Source organism: Rhinolophus ferrumequinum, chromosome 20 (genome assembly GCF_004115265.2).
Source record: "Rhinolophus ferrumequinum isolate MPI-CBG mRhiFer1 chromosome 20, mRhiFer1_v1.p, whole genome shotgun sequence".
In the NCBI taxonomy this organism is placed as follows: Eukaryota; Metazoa; Chordata; class Mammalia; order Chiroptera; family Rhinolophidae; genus Rhinolophus; species Rhinolophus ferrumequinum.
Genome location: NC_046303.1, coordinates 10,345,341 through 10,367,875, shown reverse-complemented (window position 1 = coordinate 10,367,875; position 22,535 = coordinate 10,345,341). Strand labels below are relative to the sequence as shown.

At 38.9% G+C, this 22,535-nt stretch overlaps 1 protein-coding gene across 3 annotated transcripts in view; it reads right to left on the bottom strand.

Annotated features, from left to right (window-relative positions):
• Positions 1 to 7,653: 7,653 nt before the first annotated feature.
• Positions 7,654 to 22,535, bottom strand: part of NT5C3A (5'-nucleotidase, cytosolic IIIA) — a 40,493-nt gene continuing 25,611 nt past the window's right edge. For all 3 annotated transcript variants that reach the window (XM_033088335.1, XM_033088337.1, XM_033088336.1), the window contains 8 exons: positions 17,895 to 17,993; positions 16,383 to 16,452; positions 14,229 to 14,275; positions 13,422 to 13,507; positions 11,354 to 11,443; positions 10,015 to 10,177; positions 9,260 to 9,460; positions 7,654 to 8,327 (listed from right to left, as the gene is read on the bottom strand). In XM_033088335.1, coding sequence (XP_032944226.1) covers positions 8,226 to 8,327; positions 9,260 to 9,460; positions 10,015 to 10,177; positions 11,354 to 11,443; positions 13,422 to 13,507; positions 14,229 to 14,275; positions 16,383 to 16,452; positions 17,895 to 17,993 — 858 coding nt within the window. In that variant the 3' untranslated portion in view covers positions 7,654 to 8,225. The remainder of the gene's footprint in view (positions 8,328 to 9,259; positions 9,461 to 10,014; positions 10,178 to 11,353; positions 11,444 to 13,421; positions 13,508 to 14,228; positions 14,276 to 16,382; positions 16,453 to 17,894; positions 17,994 to 22,535) is intronic.

Below are 22,535 nucleotides of genomic sequence, written 5' to 3'. Positions count from 1 at the left end.
AGTTTTGGTCTCCCATTACTTAGGAATTTATAATGCTTTTCAAAATTATTACTTAAAGGACAGGAAGAATGTTTCATTTTGATAGGGAAGTTGGCCTGACTGCAAAGTTATACATAAGCATACTAATATCTTAGGTTACTAGAGACAAAGTTACTTCCTTTAAGTCCTTTTTGGCTCTTTTGGGGGTCTGGGGTCTTTTTATAAAACAAGACTACTCCTCCTAGTTATTTATTGCTAGTTTCGGATGTCAAATTTCGAAGACTATTAAAATAGCGTTTGATTCTGTATAGTCTTCATTTTTTTAAAAAAAAGATTTTATTGGTGAAGGGGAACAGGACTTTATTAGGGAACAGTGTGTACTTCCAGGACTTTTTTCCAAGTCAAGTTGTTGTCCTTTCAATCTTAGTTGTGGAGGGCGCAGCTCAGCTCCAGGTCCAGTTGCCATTGCTAGTTGCAGGGGACGCAGCCCACCATCCCTTGCGGGAGGGGGCGCAGCCCACCATCCCTTGCGGGAGTCGAAATGGCAACCTGTGGTTGAGAGGACGCGCTCCAACCAACTGAGCCATCCGGGAGCTCAACGGCAGCTCAGCTCAAGGTGCCGTGTTCAATCTTAGTTGCAGGGGGCGTTGCCCACCATCCCTTGTGGGACTTGAGGAGTTGAACCAGCAGCCTTGTGGTTGAGAGCCCACTGGCCCCTATGGGAATCGAACCGGCAGTCTTCAGAGTTAGGAGCATGGAGTTCCAACCACCTGAGCCACCAGGCCAGCCCCCTAGTCTTCATTCTTAATATTGGAATTTCAGGTTAGGAGATTCTTTCCAGCTTATACTGGCCATATGTAAATCTCATTTAAATGCAAATAATGTCCAAATTTATAGTTCCTGCCAAAATTTCTGCTTTGAGCTCTAGTCTGCCTATTTGGTGCCTTCTCTTGTCGATCTCACAGGCACCTCAATCCTTGTATGTCCAAAATAGAATGTATAGCCCCCCCTCTCCCTAGCATCCTACAGCCAAGCCTATTCCTCGTTCTACCCTTGCACCCATTTGCTCAAAGCAGACATCTGTGAGCCCCGTCCTATTCTCTCACCCCACACATTCAATCCAACAGCAAATGTTGGCATTTCTAAATCTAAACTATTGAAAACAATCCACCTCTCCAGCTCCACTGCTCCAGTTCCACCAACCTACCATAATTTCTAGTGTGGACTGCTGCAGAGGCCCCCTAACAGGTTGGCTTGGGTATATCTGCCCCCACGAGCCCATCATCCCCATGTCAGCAAGTGTGATCACCACACTCCTCGGCAGAGAGTAAAACCAAAGTAATGATTTACGAAGCCCCGTGTGATCTGGCACCCACGCGCTTCCCGTTCACCTGAGCCGTTCTTTCCTTTGCTCAAAATACTGTTAAACCACTTCTCAGTTCTTTGAACACCCTAAATTTTCTTACTTGGGACCTTTGCATGTGCTGTCTCCTCTCCTTGGAATGCTTCTCCCTCAGTTTGTCACATGGCTGGCCTCTTCTTATCTTCTTATTCTAGGCTTTGGCTTAACTGTTATCTCCTGAGAGCTTCCTCTGACCACCTTGTCTAAAATATGTCCCTGCTATTTGTGTTGTCTTCTTCAGAACATGTGTCTTATTGATAATGGCTTACTTCTTTTCTCCATTAGGATGGAAGCTACGTGAAAGCAGGAAGTATGTCTGATTTGTTAACTATTGTTTCTCTGGAACCTAGCACACACTAAGGCCTTAAATATTTGTTGAACTTTTATTTAATCTTCACCTCTAGAGTTAATACCCCACTTTACAGATGAGGAAACCAAGCCTTAGAAAAGTCAGAGCCTTACCCCACGTCATAGAATCAAAGCCTCGGGTCCAGGATTGACTGATTTCAAAGCCTGTGCCCCTTATACCTCATGTACTTTTTATCTTATCTATTAAACTTGTAATTGAAACACAAGACTAAGTACAAAATGCAGCATGATTGATGAATTTTCGGGGAATTTCAGGGTTAGTCATTCAAGATCACATGCATCTTTTCCTTCCTGATTCTCCAGAATGTATACCGAAGAGAAAACCCTGACCTTGACTCTGGTTAAAAGAACCGTCAATAATCTAATCTACCTAAACAACTTTGGTGTCTGTTAAACCATGGAATGGAGATGTCTTGTGAAATCACTCTGACAGTTTTTTTTTTTCCAGTTTCATCAAAATTGTTCATCTTAGCACTCAAAACTGCTTTACCTCATAACGTAAAATTGTAAATGGAAAAAAACTACCAGCTAATGCTAGACTCTTTAGAAATGTGGTGGTTACCACATACTACCGAGGTACTAGGGCTGCAAAAGATCTTTCCGTTTCATCAGTTCACCCAGACTGCTCAGGGATATAACTTTTGTGCATGGATAATAGCTAACAGTATTCAATACTTGTGCTAAGCTATTGTAAATGCAAATATAAATTTTAATGCATACATAGATGCAGATGAGCACATCTCTTCACAAATCTAGAGGATATATCACCTCACTTTATAGATGAGCAAACTGGAGCACAGGTTAAATGACTTGTCTTGGTGACACACTGCTAAGTGATCGAAAGGATTCAAATCCAGGCAGTCTGACTTTAGCCCATTACCTGATGGCTAAACTGCTCTGAAAACGAGGATTTTAAATGTCGGTAGCTCAGGAGCAGTTAAGATGTAATAGGGTCACAGGTGTATCAAGGAAGAGGCATGACCTGGGCTTTATAGTCAAGTTATCATGGACGCAGCTAAAAGGGGCTGTAGAGACTGTGCTCTCAAGGTCTCCTTCGTGAGGAGGTGACTCATCTGTAGTTGTTTTTGTTTTTAAGATATTTATCAAAACACAGCTAACATACAATATATTAGTTTCAGGGGTACAGCGTGTTATTCACCATTTATAGACCTAAAGAAGTGATCACCATGATAAGTCCAGCAACCATCTGACACTGTACCACGTTATCACAATATTATTGACTATATTCCCTATGCTGTACATTACATCCCCATGACTTATTTGTTTTATACTGGGAAATTTGGATCTCTTATTCCCCTTTCCCTCCTTTTAAATGTATCAATTACAGTTGACATTCAATATTATATTAATTTCAGGTGTACAGCAGCATGGTGGTTACACAGTTACATAATTTAAGAAGTGATCCCCCTGACTACTACCCACCTAGCACTATACATAATTATAACCATATCATTGACTATATTCCCCGTGCTTTACTTTGCATCCCCACAACTTTTCTAACTATTAATTTGTACTTTTTAATCCCTTCATCTTTTTCATCCTGCCCCTAACCTCTCCCATCTATTAATATCACCCCAATAAATCTGGTTCCAATATGACACCATACATAGTTATTACAATATTGATTATAATCCTGCTATCCCTACATCTCCATAACTACTTTGTAACAACCAATTTGTACTTCTTAATCCCTTCCCTTTTTCACTCACACCCTCAATCCCCCTCCCATCTGGCAACCATCAAACTGTTTTCTGTATCTGTGAGTTTGTTTCTGTTTTGTTTGTTAATTTTGTTCTTAGATTCCACATGTAAGTGAAATCACATTGAATCTGTCTTTCTCTGTCTGACACTCCACTTAGCACAACACCCTCCAGGTCCATCCATGTCACCATAGATAGCAAGAACCTATTCCCTTCCATGGCTGAGCAATATTTCATGTATTAGGTTGGTGGAAAAGTAATTGTGGATTAAAACGTTTAAAATAATTGCAAAAACCACACTTACTTTTGCACCAACCTAATATATATGTACCACCTCCTCTTTATCCATTCTTCCATAGACGAACACCCAGGCTGCCTCCACATCTTGGCCATTGTAAACAAAGCTGTAATGAACATCTGGATGCACATGTCCCCTCAAAGTAGTGTTTTGGGTTTCTTTGGATAAATACCCTGAAGTGGGATTACTGGGTCCTTCATTGTCCCTTGTTATAGCCTTTGTTTTAAAGTCTATTTTGTCTAGTATAAGTATTGCTACTCCAGCACTTTTTTTTCCACTTTTATGTTCATGAAATATCTTTTTCCATCCCTTTACTTTCTGTGTCTTTCAACCTGAAGTGATTTCTCTTGAAGGCAATATATGTAAGGTTTTTGTTTTCTTATCCATTCATCCTTCCTATGTCTTGTGACTGGAGCATTTATCAATCAACAGACTTGTATATCTATTTTCTTTGCCAGGGTAGGAAAGTTTTCAGTAATATTTCTTCAAGTAGGTCCTCAGTTTCTTGCTTTCTCCCTTCTCCTTATGGTACCCCTCTGATGTGAATGTTCTTAATGCTTGACATTGTCCCAGAGGTCTCTTAAACTATCCTCATTTTTTTTTTGGATTCTTTTTTTCTTTTTGCTGTTCCTATTGGATGTTTTTGTTTTTGTTTGTTTGTTTTGTTTTTAAAGACTTTATTGGGGAAGGGGAACAAGACCCCACTGGAGAACAGTGTGTACTGCCAGGACCACCCCCAAGGCAAGTTGTTGTCCCCTCAATCCCAGCTGTGGAGGGCGCAGCTCAGCTCCAGGTCCAATCGCCGCTGCCAGCTGCAGGGGTCGCAGCCCACCATCCCTTGTGGAAGTCGAACCAGCAACCTTGTGGCTGAGAGGACGCACCCCAACCGACTGAGCCATCTGGGAGCTCAGCTGCAGCTCAGCTCAAGGTGCTGTGTTCAATCTTAGTTGCAGGGGCCAGAGCCCACCATCCCTTGTGGGAGTCGAAGAGTCGAACCGGCAGCTTTGTGGTTGAGAGCCCTCTGGTCTATGTGGGAATTGAACCGGCAGCCTTTGGTGTTAGGAGCACGGAGCTCCAACCGCCTGAGCCACTGGGCCGGCCCCTTATTGGGTGTTTTATACTACTGTGTCTTCCAAATTGCTGATTCAGTCCTTTTCTTCATCTAGTCTGCTAGTGATTCCTTCTAGTGCATTCTTCATTTCAGTTATTGTATTCTTCATTTCTGACTGGTTCTTTTTTATGGTTTCTATGTCCTTTTTTATGCTTGCCATTCTCTGTTGAATTTCTCACTAAGTTCCTTGAGCATCCTTATAACCATTATTTTGAATTCTGTCTCTGGTAGGCTCCATTTCGTTTAGTTCTTTTTCTGGATTTTTCTCCTGTTTTTTCATTTGGGATGCATTTCTTTGTTTCCTCATTTTGGCTGCCTCTCTGTGTGTCTATGTATTAGGAATATCTGCTATGTCTCCCAGTCTTGGCCAGGTGGCCTTATGTAGTAGGTGCCCTGTGGGTCCCTGGCACAGTCTCTCTGGTTGGGGTGCTCCAGGAGTGTCCCTTTTGTGGGTTGTGTGTGCCATCATGTTATAATCAAGTTGAGCCTTGATTGCTATTGGCATGTCAATAGGTAGGATTGACCTTCAGGCTGATTGGCGGTGGAGTTTGGCCACAGCTACAGTTTATGGGCTGCTGTGCAGGGGGGCTTACAACATGGAGTGGGACCTACCCCAGCCAGCTCTGGTGCCTGTTGAGACCATACTTTGTGTGTGCTGCTTGTGGGGCTAATTGGGCAGTGCGCTGCTGTGGTCTGAAGCCAACCTCCAAGTCTGCTGGTTCTCTGGGGCCTCTTGGGAGGAGCTCTGATGCAAGCCCAGGTCACCCACTGCCCAGGTCACCCAGGTGACCAGCCAGGGACTACCTGGTAGGAGCTATAAAGCAATCTGCAGTTATTTGCTTGCTGCCTGTGCTAAACCTGGAGGCACGTGGGAGAGGCCTCACTATGAACTGAGAATGGCTGCCACTAGTACTGGACCTAGGGTAGCTCTGCAAAAAGCCAGGTCATCCAAAGGCCCGCTGCCACCTGCTGGCTCCCATGCGGTTCAGCCACAGATAATGCCTTGTGCGGTGTGCAAGTTGGGTGAGGCAGGGTCTCAGGGAGTCCCTAGAGTGGGAGGAATTGTGGTCACCAGGTAAATGTAAATTCTGGTTTGCTGCCAGTACTGAGCCTGGAGCGACTCAGCAGAAGTCTCAGAGCCCACCAAGGCTAGTTGTTGCTCATCTGGGGCCTGCTGGACTCCAAGTTTTCCAAGAAAGTGCAATGTGGGCAGATCTGGCTGCTGCTGAGAAAGTGCCTCCAGCAGTATAAGAGTTGGGTGGGGTGGAGTCCCTGGCAGAGGAGTGGAGCTCACCAGGCCAATCAGATTCAGATTTGACCTGTGGGGGGGTGGGCTCAACAGACAAGATGGCGTCCACCTACTGGCTTCACGGAAGGACACCTCACCAGGGAAATGCTGTTTTCTAGTCCCCGCTACCTGAAGCCACACACCTCAGTCTACCCCCCTACCCGTATGTCTCTGAAGCCCCTGTCACCATCCCTCTGATGGAACCCAAGGTGAGTGCCTGCGAGCGAGTCTGTGCACGGGCCGTTTTAAGAGGTTGCCTGGGTTTCCTGCAGCCTCTTGTCCCACTCGGATTGTTGAAATCCCCACTGTTTTTCACAGCCAGGTGTTGTGGGGGCTCCTCTTCTTGGCACCAGGCTGGGGAGCCTGGGGTGTGTGTGTGTGTGGCGGGGGGTCGGGGTGGTGGGCTTGGGGCCCTCACTTCTCGGGGGTAACCTCCACTGTCGAGATATCTCTCCTGATTCTCAACCGCCAAACGGAGGTTTGGGGTGGGTTCTGTGTCTTCACCGCTACCAGTCTCGTCGTGGCTTTATATTTTTAATTCTGTTTGGCTAGACTTCAGACGGTTCTCCAGGTTGACTGTTCTATAATTTAGCTGTAATTTTAATGTGCTCATGGAAGGATGCAGGCAGTGTTTATCTCCTCCGCCATCTTGCTAAGAAGTTTTCTGTAGTATTATTAATAAAGGGCTGAGATATGACTGCAGTGCAGGTCATAACTTCAGTATTCTTTACATGTACACTATGCAATGTGCTTGTTTGTGGAAGCATACTCTAAATTCCTTTGGAAAATAGCCAGCATGGTGAGCTCCAATAGCAGTACAGGGGTAAAAAGCTATCATTAGGTCAGAGGTCCCAACAATTATCTATGAAAAAGACCTCCAGCGAATTCTGAGACTCCCATGCCATGCTATCTGCTTTAATGCAAGAAGCTTGGTTTGGGGTTTGATTTTGGAAATATCGAAGCAGAGAATATAGCCTACTTTTTGCCAGCATATACTTTTATTGTTTATTAGGAAAAGGAGTAGTGATGGAAGGTAAGGATGGGCTGCCCCAAGAGAAAGGTTTTCATTGCGTGACTCTACCTCCCTGCCACATCTGATTGGGCTAGAGATTTCTGACCACAATGGATGTCCAGAACTTTGTGCTTTGTGCGTGTCACAGTTCAGATGCTTCAAGGAAATCCAATGAGTTGCTCATAGACTCTGGAATTCCAGAGTTAGTGTCAGGGTCAAATTTATTACAATGGCCAAGTCTAAGCCTTGTGTAAACCATTTATGGGGCAGCAAAAATTTGGAATGGGAAGTAAGACTACAGAGAGTAATGTCGGTTCCTGACTTTGTAATATTCAGTTTTTAGTCACCATGAGACCCAGCTATACTTTGTTTCCTGACAGTGACTGACATAGTATATCGTATACACACTAGAAAAACATGGCAGGTGCTTAATAAGTATTTGTTGAATGAATGACTAATAATAGTCTTGCCAGTAGAATGAAAAAAGCTCTTCATGTCATGTTTATTATCAGTGCATCAATACACATTTTATAATGATTAGTGACAAGTGGATACCAAGTTTTTTCAAACAACAAGGACCAGTATTTTCTGGTAAATATCAATGTTCCCAAAACAAAATAACCCACATAACACAATTTCAGGAGATGGTGATACCATCTGCATAATTCACCCAAATTACAAAAATGGCAATAACTTAAAAATCACGTACACCAGACTTCCCCAGTGTAAACAAAACTTCATGATAACATTACACTACAAAATTCACTCTGGAAATATAGGGAGTTACTTTTCAAATTTTGACTTTTAAGATTTTTTTTTTTTTGAATGTTAAAAAGTATGGTGGGAAGTGTACTGAAAGAGGTGGAGGAAAAGGAGCTTCCAGTTGGTAGATTCAACATATCTGAAAATACTTCAGCAATGTAGAGGAAACAACTTCAAGAGCAAGAATATATTATAAATAAAAGTCTGTCAGCAAGATGAACACACAAGCAGTTCTTGTTTCAAATGCATCCACAGGAGAGGCATCTTCTGGAAGAATGCATGTTTACAGAATCTTCTGTAAGATGGAGTTGGCCACATCCAATGATTCATCTTTTACTAGAACAATATCGTAACAGTCCATGTACTTTTCTAAAAGCTCATCCACCTAATGAACAAAAACAACAACAACAAAGATTAATATACAGGAAGGAGAAGCAAAGGATTTCAGTGTGTACCTCAATGTTATGTTAGAGCCGTTGGGCAAAATGGTATAAATTAAATTCACTTTTTTCCCCCTTTTCCACCTCCCCCCCCCCCCACTCCGGTTCAAGCCGCGGTTTCTCAGTCTAGTTGTGTAGGACCCAGCTCCCTGGCCCATGTGGTGTTACGAGCCTTGCACTGCCCCCCCGGCTGAGGCAGCCGGTCGCCAGTTGTCGGTCGGCCGCTCACAGCGGCTCTTGGCTAGACTTCAGGCACGAAGGCTGCCGGCCACTCACACTGGCCACTGGCTGCTCACGGCAGCCCAGCTCCAGGGAGGGCCGTTGTTCACAATCTTCGCTGTCGAGGGCGCAGCTCACTGGCCCATGTGGGAATCGAACCGGCAACCTGGGCGTTAGGAGCACGGCGCTCCAACCGCCTCAGCCACGGTGCTGGCCCCTAAATTCACTTTCATAAGACATTTGAAATGAATTAATATTTTTAACTATTCAAAATTTTAAGACTCACTGACAGAAATTTTCCCACATGATGGCTTTTCTCCCAAAATGATTTCTCTCCAGTCCAGTGGTTCTCAACTGGGGAAGTTGTGACCAAGGAACATTTGGCAATGTCTGGAGTTTTGACTGTTGTGACTGGAGAGGCTATTGGCATCTATCGGGAGGGGCCAGAGAGACCTTTTAGATTGCACACCCTCCCTTCCCAACACCTATAGCCTGCACCTGTGCACACAAACTCCTTTACTCATCACCCAAGTAAAGGGATAAAGAGCAATCCAAATGTCACTAAAATAACTACTTTCTCAGGCACCTTTGCTAACCTGTCCAGTTTCACCCTACTTCTTTCATAAAAGAAAATTAGATGACAGATTGGTATACTTACTCTATCATTTAGATATCCAATTTTCAGAATGTGTTCCACATTGGCTACTCCATCTGCCATTCTTAAGTCTCCTTGGGAGTCTCCCAGTAGAATTATGTTGCTGTTGTCTTTTAGTTGATTGAAATATTCTGTGTTCTTCAAGGCACCATTATGTTTGTTAAATACATGAATTAGTTCTCCTTTAAATCCTTTGAGCACCCCCTGTTAAAAATATAAATCCTTTGAAATAACAGGTTTTGCAAATTCTACTTGTTGCAATTTCACATTCATGGCAGGTAAGAAGGGCTCTGAGAAGTAAATGACTTTCTAGAGACTACTTGAAATACTAAATATGAGTTGAAAGTCCAATTTTCACTTTTCATTTGGTTCCTAACAAAAAGGTCCCACTTTATGTAAATCATAATATATTGCATTGATTAGAGGAACTCGTTCACATTATATCAGTTCTGATTAACTTGTTTTTTTCTACCTATAGAGGTTAACTCTTTAGAGTTGTTGCATTAAATTACATTAAAATAAGTTTAACTAATTTTAACATTAATCTGTAGCTTGGGGAACAAAAGTTTAAGGGTTATAATTTTTAAAATATGGTTATGGGTATAACTCTGGAAGAGAGGCTGAGTCACCCAGAAGGCCTATCAACTTGGCCTAATCTTAATGAGTATATGTGAAAGAATAAACAACAAACGCATTTACATGATTAAAATATTTTCAGATTTTAAAAGTAATTATAAAGAATGCTGTGATATTCTTACATTGTCATCAAAATCCATGAAGTTGGACACGACTTTGACATTGGGATAATAAACACCAGCTTGACGGATAATCTCCTCTAGTACATCGCCAATGCCCGCCGAAAATATGAACACAGGGATACTGTGCTGCTGGAGCTTATCAAAGAAATTCTCATATCCTTCCCTGCAAGATGGAGGCACGATATGATCAATAAGCTTGCAAGACGTATCTCTTTGTCACCTAGATGTTAAAAAAGCTAAATATTTCTACCTAATCCTATAGCTCACTTACGTTCTCATTTCAAAATACTGCCCAAGGTGGCTGTTACTGATGTAGGACTCTACTAGGAAACGTTTTTCAAATAATACTTCACTTTTTACCCTCCTTTTAATCAATTCTAACAGTAAAAGTGAGGTGATTTTAGACTCACATTGAATATGGGTCACTTCAGTAAAGCATACCTGAGAAACGCACTTAGGGTGAGCAGAAAGACATGCTTGTCATCCTGCTCATCTCCTCCCTGCTGTTAGAAAGCAGAGCGGCAAGGACCGAGCTGTAGTCAGTCTCTTCACATCTGGCATCTCTCCCCTGAGATCTGGCAGCTGTAGGTAATGTGTCGATCTTAAAACCTTTTCTTCCCTTGTTACTCTTCCTGGGCTATAGGATAAGCTGCCTAACAAAAGAATGAAATACTAGCTGTCTTCACCTCTTTCTGATAATTTAATGCTTTCCTCCTTAGAAGTAGATCACCTTAAAATGTAGCATCATCAAAAAAAGAAAGAAAAAACGAAAAAAGCAATAACATATTTGCCCAGTGAGTTGAAAATTTTAAGAGGTGGTAAACAGAATTGCCAATAAGCTTTAAAGTGTTTATCTTATAATTCATGTATTAGAAATTACTTCTATTATTTGTTAAAACATATTCACCTTTCCAAGAGATAGTTTTCAAGGGACTTTGAGAATTCAGAAAGTAGATTCATGTCAATTTAGAAATGGTATTTATTTAGCTAAATACTTTTCAATTTGATTTATAAACATTCTTTTCACATTTCATGTCTTTAAAAAGTATTTTGCTAAACCATTTCAAAATGGTCTTGGCTTCATAAATTTGTAAGTTAGTCTTGAAAATTTTAATTTGGAGAAAGGAAATGCCAGTTAGTGCTTCAAGCTCATGAGTCTTTTATTCCCTATACCAAGATCTAACATGTCATTCTAAATTCTTTTTAGGTGGCATATTCTGGATGTTTTTATATGGGATATTGGTAGAGATTATTTTAATAAAAATACACACCTGAATGTGTATGTAACAACAGTTCAAGCCTGTAGACAATTAACAACAAAAACACCGAAGAAACTTACTTGAGCATAACGTCAGATTCTGCCACAATTTCTCTAAGTTTAGCTTTCTGTAAAGCCTGTTCAACAAGCAAGCCATGTGATTTAGTGTACCTAGAGTTTATGACCAAAGGAAAAGAGAATATCCATTAAAGCAAATTAAAACTGTTATCTGTATTACAAAGCATTCTTCAGTACAAGAAAATGAAGTATTTCATTCCATCGTATTTTGGATTTAAATTCATCACTAATGAATGTATACCCCACACGTCTCAAAATGTGAAATGCATGTTCTTACTGCATTTCCCAGTTCTCCTCAAACTATGGCTTACTTTAAATGTGTTAATAAGATAATGAAAGGATAACTCCCTCAGTCTACAGATAAGAACTGAATCCAACCTAGAGATACATAATCATTTTGCTGATTGCAGTAGGAATTAGGGCGAAGCCATTTTTTTCATCTGTCTGTAGTCTGAATTTTCATGAAATGCCTAAGTACTGAAGACGCTGCCTAGTGAGCAAAAGAAAAAAATCCTTGCTATGGAAAGTTTTAAATATATGTGCTTCATAATTACATAAAAGCATCTATAATTACAAAAAATCCCCCTGTAATATTCCTAAGTGAAACCCCCTCTCTGGGTTGGCTCCCATCCTGTTAGTGAGCTCATTCTCTCCAGGGAAGCTTATACCATTGCTAGAAAATTTTGATTGCCACACAGTCATTTCATTGAGCTGAACTCAGTCTTCCTTCCGAGTCTCGTTCCAGTTCTGCTTCTACAGGCATGTAGAGTGAGTCTAATCTTTTCAACATTTTATGCCATAAACATTGACTGAGTGTGCAAGGTATTCAGTTGGGTGATGGGATCATGAAATATAAACACTTTTCCTGGTCGCTTAAGATTCTAAAACTACAAGACGTTGCTTCTCAATCAAAATTCTCTACTCCTTGAAATGTTCCTCAAATGGAACGACTCCAAATCCTGTGATTATCGTAGTGGACTCCTCTGACACAGTCTACGTTGGTCAGCATTTCTTTTAACAGCATTCTCCCAGGATTCAACACAATGCCTGCAGTGTAGTCTGCTTAGAATGCTGCATTTCAATTAATGCAACCAACACCTGAGGTCCATTTCTCAGTAACGGTCACCTGCTGGTTCCAACTGAGTTTCAGAGTCCATTTAAATCCTGTTTTTCTTTACATATCTAGCCACATTTTGTCCATATACTTTAAAGAAAAAAATTCTTGTTTTGAGTTTAAGGCTTAAGTGTAGGACTTAACATTTATTCCTACTGATGAAACCAAGGATTCCTATGCCTTTGATTAAATTTAGTTTTAAATCCCAGCTCTAGAAATCACCCCTCTCTTTCCCCTCAGAGACCTAACCTTCCCTCGGATAATCAGCAACCCCCAAGGCAGCAGATGACAGTAGCCCGGACCTGACCAATGGTCACAAGGTCCAGACCTCTGGCAGGCTGCAGATAACATTTTGACATAAGATATGTTTCAGCTCCTAAATCCTAAAGTGGAAGGACCCTCTGGCTACTTTCCCATAAGACTAGGCAGAGAGACCCTAAAACAAGACCTCAAAACTGTCCTCAAGACTGAAGAAATGATTTATTACCCTTACCTCACCTCTGACCAATCAGCTCCCAGCATAACCTTGACCCCCCCTAACCCACGGTGTTTTTCTGACTTTGCCCTATATAGTCTCTACCCTACAGTCATCGGAGAGTCGGGTTTTTTTTTTAGAGCATAAGCTCCCCATCTCCACATTGGCCAATTCAATATTAAACTATTTTTTCTTTCAATAGTGCAAACTCCTGCTCGTGCATTTCTTTGGGTCAGTGCGCACAGGCAGGAAGAGTCAAGTTAAAAACATAGGGGTTCCGGTAACATTGATCTTCATCTTAATAAAACAGAACAAACCAAGTTCTAGACTGTTGGAGTGATTAGAGAGTTAAGAGTTTATAACTCACTGGATAATTTATAAATCTATTTACATACAGTACCGCAGGGAAATAAACCATTAGTTGTAGCTGCAATATTGTTTTATTATATTTTTAACCCTCCTATTGCCAAATACATACTCACCATTCTACCATATACGGGTTCTTCTCTTCTATGGTAAGAGTGGGATCGACTTCAATAGCATAATATTTTTCCTTTAGTTGCAGTAACTAGAAATAAACAAATACTTTAGTCCTGAAGAAGATTGAAGAGTTGTCATTAAGCTGCTTAGTTTTATAGAAAGCAAAACAATGTAAACAGGTGTTTTCCATAAACTGTTTTAAATGGGAAAGATTAGATCATGAGTGCCTAAAACATCTATCAACTGAAAAGATCTTTGTTGATCTTAGTTTACATATAACTAACTATCCCCACAAAAAGCTACTTTTTCTTTCTTCTTTTAAGTATTTTCAGGTCAGTAACTCAGTGAAACTGACTATAATCAAATTATCACTACAAAAACTTTCATTCTCATATGAAAGTATTAAATCTGATTCGCATTTGGAGTCTTTGTTGAGAGACACAGATACCTCAAGAAAAGCAGAGAACTAAGGCAATTTCCTGGTCATGTTAAGAGAGCAAAACCTACATAAAACCAAAGTACTTTTGTTTTAATTCTCTAGTTAATGTATGGAAACCAGAATATTTTGATAAGCGCTTAAAGGTTTTTAATCCAAGTTTTGTTGTTAAGAAGTTACTGTTAATTTTTTCTTTAAGACATGGTGACAGCTATAATCCATAACCTAACATTTCCTGACAGTTTATTACGTGCCATGTATGGCTCTAAGCACTTTAAATCCATTCTGTTTGTGTGAATGAACCTGAAGAAATTCTCAGGCAAAAAGAGCAATGAAGTCTTTCAGTAGAAACTGGATTACTGTTAGTACTTACCTTTCTTCTACATTCATCTGAAACCAGCTTACAGTTGTCAATGACATCTAAAGAGAAAAGGCAAACTAGGCATGAAAAGAAATATTCTGTCTGACTGATGCTGCCATGACTGTGAATAACTTATTACTTTCTTTTAAGTTTAAATGCCAAGTCAACCAGCATGGTCATTACAACTGTTGGTCTTAGTGCCATAATTCACTTGGCATTGATAGAGAATCTAATGATTTTAAAATCCACGTTTTAAGTATGGAGGTATCTCAAAATTCTGAAAATGGAACTACCTTATGATCCAGTAATTCCACTCCTAGGTATCTATCCGGAGAAATCCAGAACTTCAATTCAAAAATCTCTATGCACTCCTATGTTTATTGCAGCACTATACACAATAGCTAAGACATGGAAACAACCAAAATGCCCATCGGTAGATGACTGGATTAAGAAACTGTGGTACATTTATACAATGGAGTATTATGCAGCCATAAGGAAGAAAGAAATCTTACCATTTGCAACAACATGGATGGATCTAGAGAACATTATGTTAAGTGAAATAAGTCAGACAGAGAAAGATAAGTTCCATATGATCTCACTTATTTGCGGATTCTAAAGAAAAGAATAAGTGAATGAACTAATCAGAAACTGTTTGGGAGACAATGAGGAAAAACTGAGGGTTGCTAGATGGGCGGGGGGAGTGGGGGGTGGGGGGGAGGGTGAGGGGATTGGAGGGCAGTCGGTGACCACAGGATGGCCACGGGGTTTGAAAATTAATCTGGGGAACGTAATTTGGTGGTTACCAGAGCGTAAGGGGGTTGGGGGGAGGGGGATGAGGGTGAGGGGGATCAAATGTACGGTGATGGAAGGGGAGCTGACTCTGGGTGGTGAACACACAGTGTGATTTATGGATGATGTGATACAGAATTGCACAACTGAAATCTATGTAATTCTACTAACAAATGTCACCCCAATAAATTAAAAAAAAAAAAAAAAAAAAAAATCCACGTTTTAGTGATTCCTTATTTACACCAGTGAGCTAGATAATTCAAAGTCTTCAAACACTGTGAATTGTATACTGACTGGTCCCTTTAACACTTTCCTTTTTAATTAAATAGAAGAAAGGAATACATCTTTGAAATACACTTTTTTCTTAATAAAACATTAATAAACAATGACAATCTGGAAAATATAGATTATTGTAAAGAAAACAAAAATTACAATTTTACCATTTAACAATGAATTACTAAAAATTTAATCTTAAAGTTTTATGGATTTATCAATTAGATAAGAGATTAACCCAGATCTACACTTTTGAACTCTGCTTTCTTTTTCACTTCACATCTTAGTCTGTATTTTTGCATATAATTAAAAGCTCCCCACGCATATCATTCATGATGGTTATATATTCTCCGTCACGTGGGTATGGCATTATTTATACCATTTTCTACAGTGTTAAAATTTTTAGGTTGTTTCCAAGCTTTTGCTATTATAAATAAATTTATGTTGAACTTAGTTACCATTATTTCTGTGAACACAGCTTTCCCCCCTACTTTTAGGATGACCTAATTAGAAAGTTTCCAAAGAGGAATTACTGGACCAAAGGGTATGACTTTTAGAGGTTTTTGTGAAACTTATCAAAATGATTTCTCACACAAGCATCAACAGTAAATGAGAAGGCTTATATCACTGCTTCTGTGTCAGGCTGAAGAGTATTATTTAAAAAATTCACTGCCAACTTTGGAAAACAAGAAAGGTATATTATCCTAGAAACACATTTTAATAGCTTATTCTTTAACTTAATTTACACTAAAAAATTTAGTGACATTCCTAGAAAACACAGAGTATGTGATAAATACTATTTCTTTACATTAATCCAAAATTTAAAATCCATTTAAAATTTTCTTGAATAATGAACAGACTACATTTGGAGAAAAGCATTTCTGAAGTCTTTATTCCTTTTGCAACAAAAACAATATATGAAAATAGCCATTTATATAACAAGGGAAAAAACAAATCCTCAAAATACAGTAAGAAAAAAGCAGGTTCCCTCACTTTCAATATCCAAAAAGAAGAAAAAATCCCTCTCACAGACAATATCATAGGTAGAAAAGGATCTTAAAATAACGATTACTTGCATGAATTTGTTATGAGTGCCGCACTTACTGTGACATGTTGGGCATCTTTTCCCTTTGTAGGAAAATCTACTCAGTGTCATATCAAAGTCTGTGATTATCTGTAAGACAAGGGGGAAAAGCATTAGGAGAACACAGCTACAAGGGCAGACACCGTGCTGCAAGCTTCTCAGAGACCTGGGACTGTGTGGGGTTCCTGGCCCCCACTGTGAGCTATTCTCTCTACATTGGGTTTTCTAATGCAGTTCACATACCTGAGAATTACCTTTAATACAAGATAATACCTTACGTGCCTTAGCATTATCACCACATAAAATCTGATTAATCAGTATTGGAATTTGCAATTGCAGGTAACATGGTTAGTTATCCATCGAGATAAAATATTGCACAATTTCAACCCACTTAGTCAATGTACAGAAATGCAATGAAAGCAGTTAAACTATATGAAGCTCTTTAGTTATTGACACTGTTACATTCTAGATGTAACTTGTCTATTTAGGTATATAAACTATACCAATCAATGAATGATACATAGTAATAGTTTGCCAGCTCTTGAAATTTAGGAGATTGGGCTAAATTTCTTTTCAAAAATGTTTTAAGAAAGAAATGTTTTGTTTTCTTTTTATTGAATTTCTAGATTGTTGATTTAATTTACATTTAAAACATTCCTTTAAAAAAATTTTCTTAAAAATCAGCTATCCCTAATAGTTACATCTTAACTTGAACTACTATGATTTTTTAAATTAAAAGATGGAAAAGCAACTTGAAACTGTACATATTTTAATATTATTCTTAAAATGGTTTAATATTTATGCACAGTATTAGTTAACTTAGTACTTAATATTAAAGAAAAGCTGAATTTATTTCAAGGCCATTAATTTTGGTTTGTTTCTAATAGGCTATTCTATGTTTTTTGACCAACTCTAGATATATCTTTTATATTTCCCATTCCAAAAGGATAGGCAAAACCTGTCTAGCCAAACTTTCTTTGCTTACATTTTAGTAAACCATGAGATGAATGTGTCTGCTTGAACATTAAAAATAGAGGCTTAGTGGGCTGGCCCGGTGGCTCAGGTGGTAGAGCTCCATGCTCCTAACTCCGAAGGCTGCCGGTTCGATTCCCACATGGGCCAGTGGGCTCTCAACTACAAGGTTGCCAGTTCAACTCCTCCAGTCCCATGAGGGATGGTGGGCAGCGCCCCCTGCAACTAAGATTGAACACGGCACCTTGAGCTGAGCTGCCGCTGAGCTCCCGGATGGCTCAGTTGGTTGGAGCGTGGACTCTCAACCACAAGGTTGCCGGTTCAATTCTTCAACTCCCACAAGGGATGGCGGGCTGTGCCGCCTGCAACTAGTAACGGCAACTGGACCTGGAGCTGAGCTGCGCCCTCCATAACTAAGATTGGAAGGACAACAACTTGACTTGGAAAAAAGGCCTGGAAGTACACACTGCTCCCCAATAAAGTCCTGTTCCCCTTTCCCAATAAAATCTTAAAAAAAAAAAAAGAGGCTTAGTAATAAAGGCTTCTTGATAATTATTCACCTGAAGTTTGAGAGCTCCTCCTTTGATAAGACCACAGATAATTTCTTCTACTCTTGCAGGGTTCTTGATGCGAACTGAACTTTTCTGGAATTCTGGCATCTACAAATAAAAGGAAAATAACTGACTATTTTTAATTCCTCTTTTCCCAGGTTCCCTTATACCAAGCAGTAACTTATATCATTTAAAGATTTTTAAACGTTGAGGTATTACTTAAAAACAAGTGAAACCACTGTATCAAATTACCACTTATACGCACAAAAATTTTAAAGGCATATCAGTAGTTTCCACCTAGAAGATTAAGACAAAACTACATTTGTAATTAATACATTATCAGAAAGTGTAATTTTTCTAATTATAAAAGCCATGCATCTTACCTCAAAAAATTACGGGGAAAAAAAAAAGAAATTGACTGGAATTCTATTACCCAAAGAAAAATAGGTAACCATTTTATTTCCCATTATTTTCATTTTTCTGATTACAAACATGTACGTATGATACATGCATATGTACATTATCTTATTCTCATGCTTTTGCATCTGGCTTTCTGAGATTAATATTATTACATATGTAGTTATAAGAAAATGTCTTTAACAAAATTCATTTATCAAGATAGAATCCAAGAACTGAATGGAGAATATTTGAACTTTGTGATAAAGAATTTTCTTATAAGAACCTTTCTGCTTAAGATTTAGCTTGTATTCCTATTTACATTTTTAAACATTTCTTAGCAGAAAGGAAATATTGCATGATTATTCCCCACAAGTTTACCATTGTACAGATCACTAAAATATATTCAAGGGAGTGGTGGGGCGGGAGAAAAGAAAAAAAAAAAAATATATATATATATATTCAGTATATTTAATTTGAAAAGTTGCTTGCTTCAAGATCTTTGCTCCCTATTGTACTATATCCTAAAGAACTTCATTGTTCTTGGAATAAATTCATTGATTTATTTCAAGTTAAGACAACTACTAAAAGGTATTAAACCACCGGGGCTTAGGCTGCTATTAGGCTGGTTCATGCAGATTGTAGTGTTTCTCAACAATTTAATGTTATTGTTTCTTTTTCCTACAAAACTACAAACAGAATGAAAGTAATCAGAGTAAACTGAGTACAAGTGCAGTCTCTTACAGCACAGGTACAAGATGGAGGGGATTACGGATCATTTCAGTCAGCTCCACAGTATAAAAAGACCGTAAGAGAATCTCAGGATAGGGTTTGTATCCGATAATCTTTATTTTATATGCTGTTATTCTGGGTATGTTATCACCAGTATTTACGTATTTCACGTGTATTATGGACACGGTTATGAAAAATTCCCTAGACCTTATATCTTTTCTATAAGAGAATGTGACCAGGTAAGTCTATCAGGTCTCATGTTGTTTCTAGATAATGGACAAAATTAGAAAAATTGGAAAAATGCTTAGATGTTTTCCAAAGACCAGACGATGAATACGGAAGTATATGAGAAAGAGAAATGCTAACATTAAAATTTTCTCCATGAATGAAAGAGCTGGATCTACATTACACTTACTTTTAAAAAGCCATATTAGCATAGAATAACCTGCAATGCAGCTAACCTTCTTCATTCAGTGATCCTTTTAATTTCAATTTTAACTTTAAAGGGTTTCAACCAATTAAAGAAGGTAATCTAAATGTTTATAGTGATTTGTCAATAGATGAGACAAACCAATAGGCGCTTCTTCCTAGATTCCCTTTCTTCATTCACTAACCCATTCATTTGATTGACACATACTTACCAAGTGCCTACTGTGCGTCAGGCAGTCTGCCTTAACGGGCAGATGCATAGGAATCAGTATATACTTGATTCAATAGCTAACTCATTCCTGAAAGCAGCAGAGGATACATGTCACTGACTATATTTTCACCAAGAATATTAACCATTTTACTTCAGTGTGTCCATAGTGAGGAAAACATCCTACCTCAGGCAAATCACATCCTCGAGTTTCAGATAATGGATAGAAGAGCACCAAGACTATTCAAAGTAGGCTGGTTTCTGCTAGGCCAACAACTTCTAGATGGGCTTTCCTTCCTCCCTCCCTCCCTCCCTCCCTCCCTCCCTCCCTCCATCCCTCCCTCCCTCCCTCCCTCCTTCCTTTTAGATGGGCTTATTTGAAATAACTGGTATCTGAAAGAGCAGTGGCTAAGGGCACTGGTGTCCATGCCAGGCTTCTGCACAGCATATAACCATTCATTGCCACAAATACAGATATATAAATAGTGAATACCCAGAAACCACTAGAGTGAAATAATAGTGATGAAAACAGATGAAAAACAGCTGCTTTCTCCAAAGAACACAACAGGGTGGAGGACACAGGTATAAGGATTGTAAAAATGACAATTGCATCTGCCTTGGGATATACAGTACAGTACCTGCTCCCGCCCCTCCCCCCACTTCTCCCAGTACACACACAACATCACTAAATACTTCTCAGCTATTGGGCATTTTACTCAAAATTTTAGAATGTGGCCTAAGAAATATAATTTAAAACTACACATGGAAGTGCCAAGATAATCAGAATATCAGAACACTAAGACACACACCGCAGCTGTGTGCACATCACCACTTTTTGTCACATCCTCAAATCCATCCATATTCTTCTTGGACAAAAATACACCTTTTTGGTAGCACATAAAGTCAGGATACTTCAAATTTGAAGGGCAAGTTAGTTTGAATTGTCTGAAGACTGTTCAATTTTATTATCATTTTATGGAAAATAAATAGGGGCAAAAAATTTCCATCATTTATGAACAAAAGAAAACAAATTCCTTTTATAAGACCATAATGTACAATGTTGCAAAAGGGGCAATGTTGGGGAAGGGGCAAAGCTTTCCCCCAAAGAAACAGGGTAGGCTGGTTGACTGGAGCCTAACCTGAATCAACACTAAAGATGCCTAAGAAAAACCCAACATACATTTATTCTGGCTGGTCTTTAATATGTTATATTTGTACAGATAAAACAAACTGCTGTTAGTCTACTATGATACTCAAAAAGCAGTGATTTCTAAAGAAGTTGATTTCAAAGATATATAGGTTTATGCAAAACTCTGTATAGCAGTATTAGAGTATTTGGTATTATCTTACAGATACATTTATTGAGACAAGATATAAATGAGTACTCTGGGTGGTGAACACATAATGTAATTTATAGATGATGTGATACAGAATTGTACACCTGAAATCTATGTAATTTTACTAACAATTGTCACCCCAATAAATTAAAAAAAAAATGTATCATACCTAGAAGTTAAGCTCTATAAGGGCAGATTTTGTCTATTTTGTTTCCTGTAATATTAATGGCAATTAGAACATAGGTACTAAATAAACAACTGAATAAATAACAACAAAAAAAGTATACTTCTTCAATAAAAAGTTTCTTTAAAAAATGAAAAAAAAAAGATATAAATGAGTAGCTGCGTGCTATAGTCACAAAATTGTCCTAGTGATGTTTACCTGTATTTTTCTGAAAATGGCCTACATAAAAACTAGTTTAAATTACTTAAGAATCTCTGTCCAAAGCTCTCAGGGGATATATATTTTCTTTGCTTTCCAATGTTAGTATTTGGTACAAGCAAAAGACATCATTACAAAGGAGTGGGCACTACAATTTTTATGTAACTACATAAATAGTATAGACTTAAAGACATCTTTTTTCAGACTGGTACATTTACTCACATACACAGATGATTCTATGGTTTTGTTGGAAAATTATGCTAAATTTTGTTGCTAAATTTTGTGGGATACCCGTTTCCCCCTGCCTGCCTATTTGGTCTGTCTCTATATTAAGGAAACATAGGCCACATTCTTTCATGGATTCACAATACGATCGTAAGTGCAAGGCACTATGTTACACAGCTCCGTAAGCGATGCAAACGTTTCAGTAAGATACACTTCGGAAGAACATATTCTCAGGACACATATTCTGAACATGGATTACACTGCAGGAACCTAAATAATTATGACCTTGCCAAGATGACCAGAAAAACTACAAAGGAAACAGAAGAAACTGAGATTATTTCGGTTGGGGCCTTAGGAAGACGCAAGTGAGCTAGGCTTTCAAAGAGAAGCAGGACATGGGTATGCAGAGACTGGGGAAGAATCAACGTACAGGGTCTAATGTGGGAAAAAGATAGCTAGCTCTGTTTGTCTGGAACATAAGTGTACATGGACAGGAGAGAGAGGGTGGGAAGGGGTGGAGAGAGACAGAGAGAGAGAGAGAGAGAGAGAGAGAGAGAGAGAGACGAAGCCTAGAAGGGGAGATTTGGAGTCAGATCATTAAAACTTAAGAATAAGGAACATTTGAGATTTTGATTCCCCAGCATATGTTGTCGGTTTTGACTCAAATATACTCTTATAAGAATTCTCAAAAAGAAAAAAAAATAAGTAAGGATAAAATCCCAAGGAGCTTTCAACCTAAAAGATATATCAACATTTTTAGAAAAGCAAACATTTTTAGAAAGGAAAGATGTAGCAACATCTTTAGAAAGGAAAGATGTGTTTATTCATTTTTAAAAACTGTACGCATATAATTGTATAAATACAATGACAGTAAAAAAATACATAAGTATACTCGTATATCATCTTTTGGCTTCTTTTTCTTCAATAGTCTTTTTGGGGGT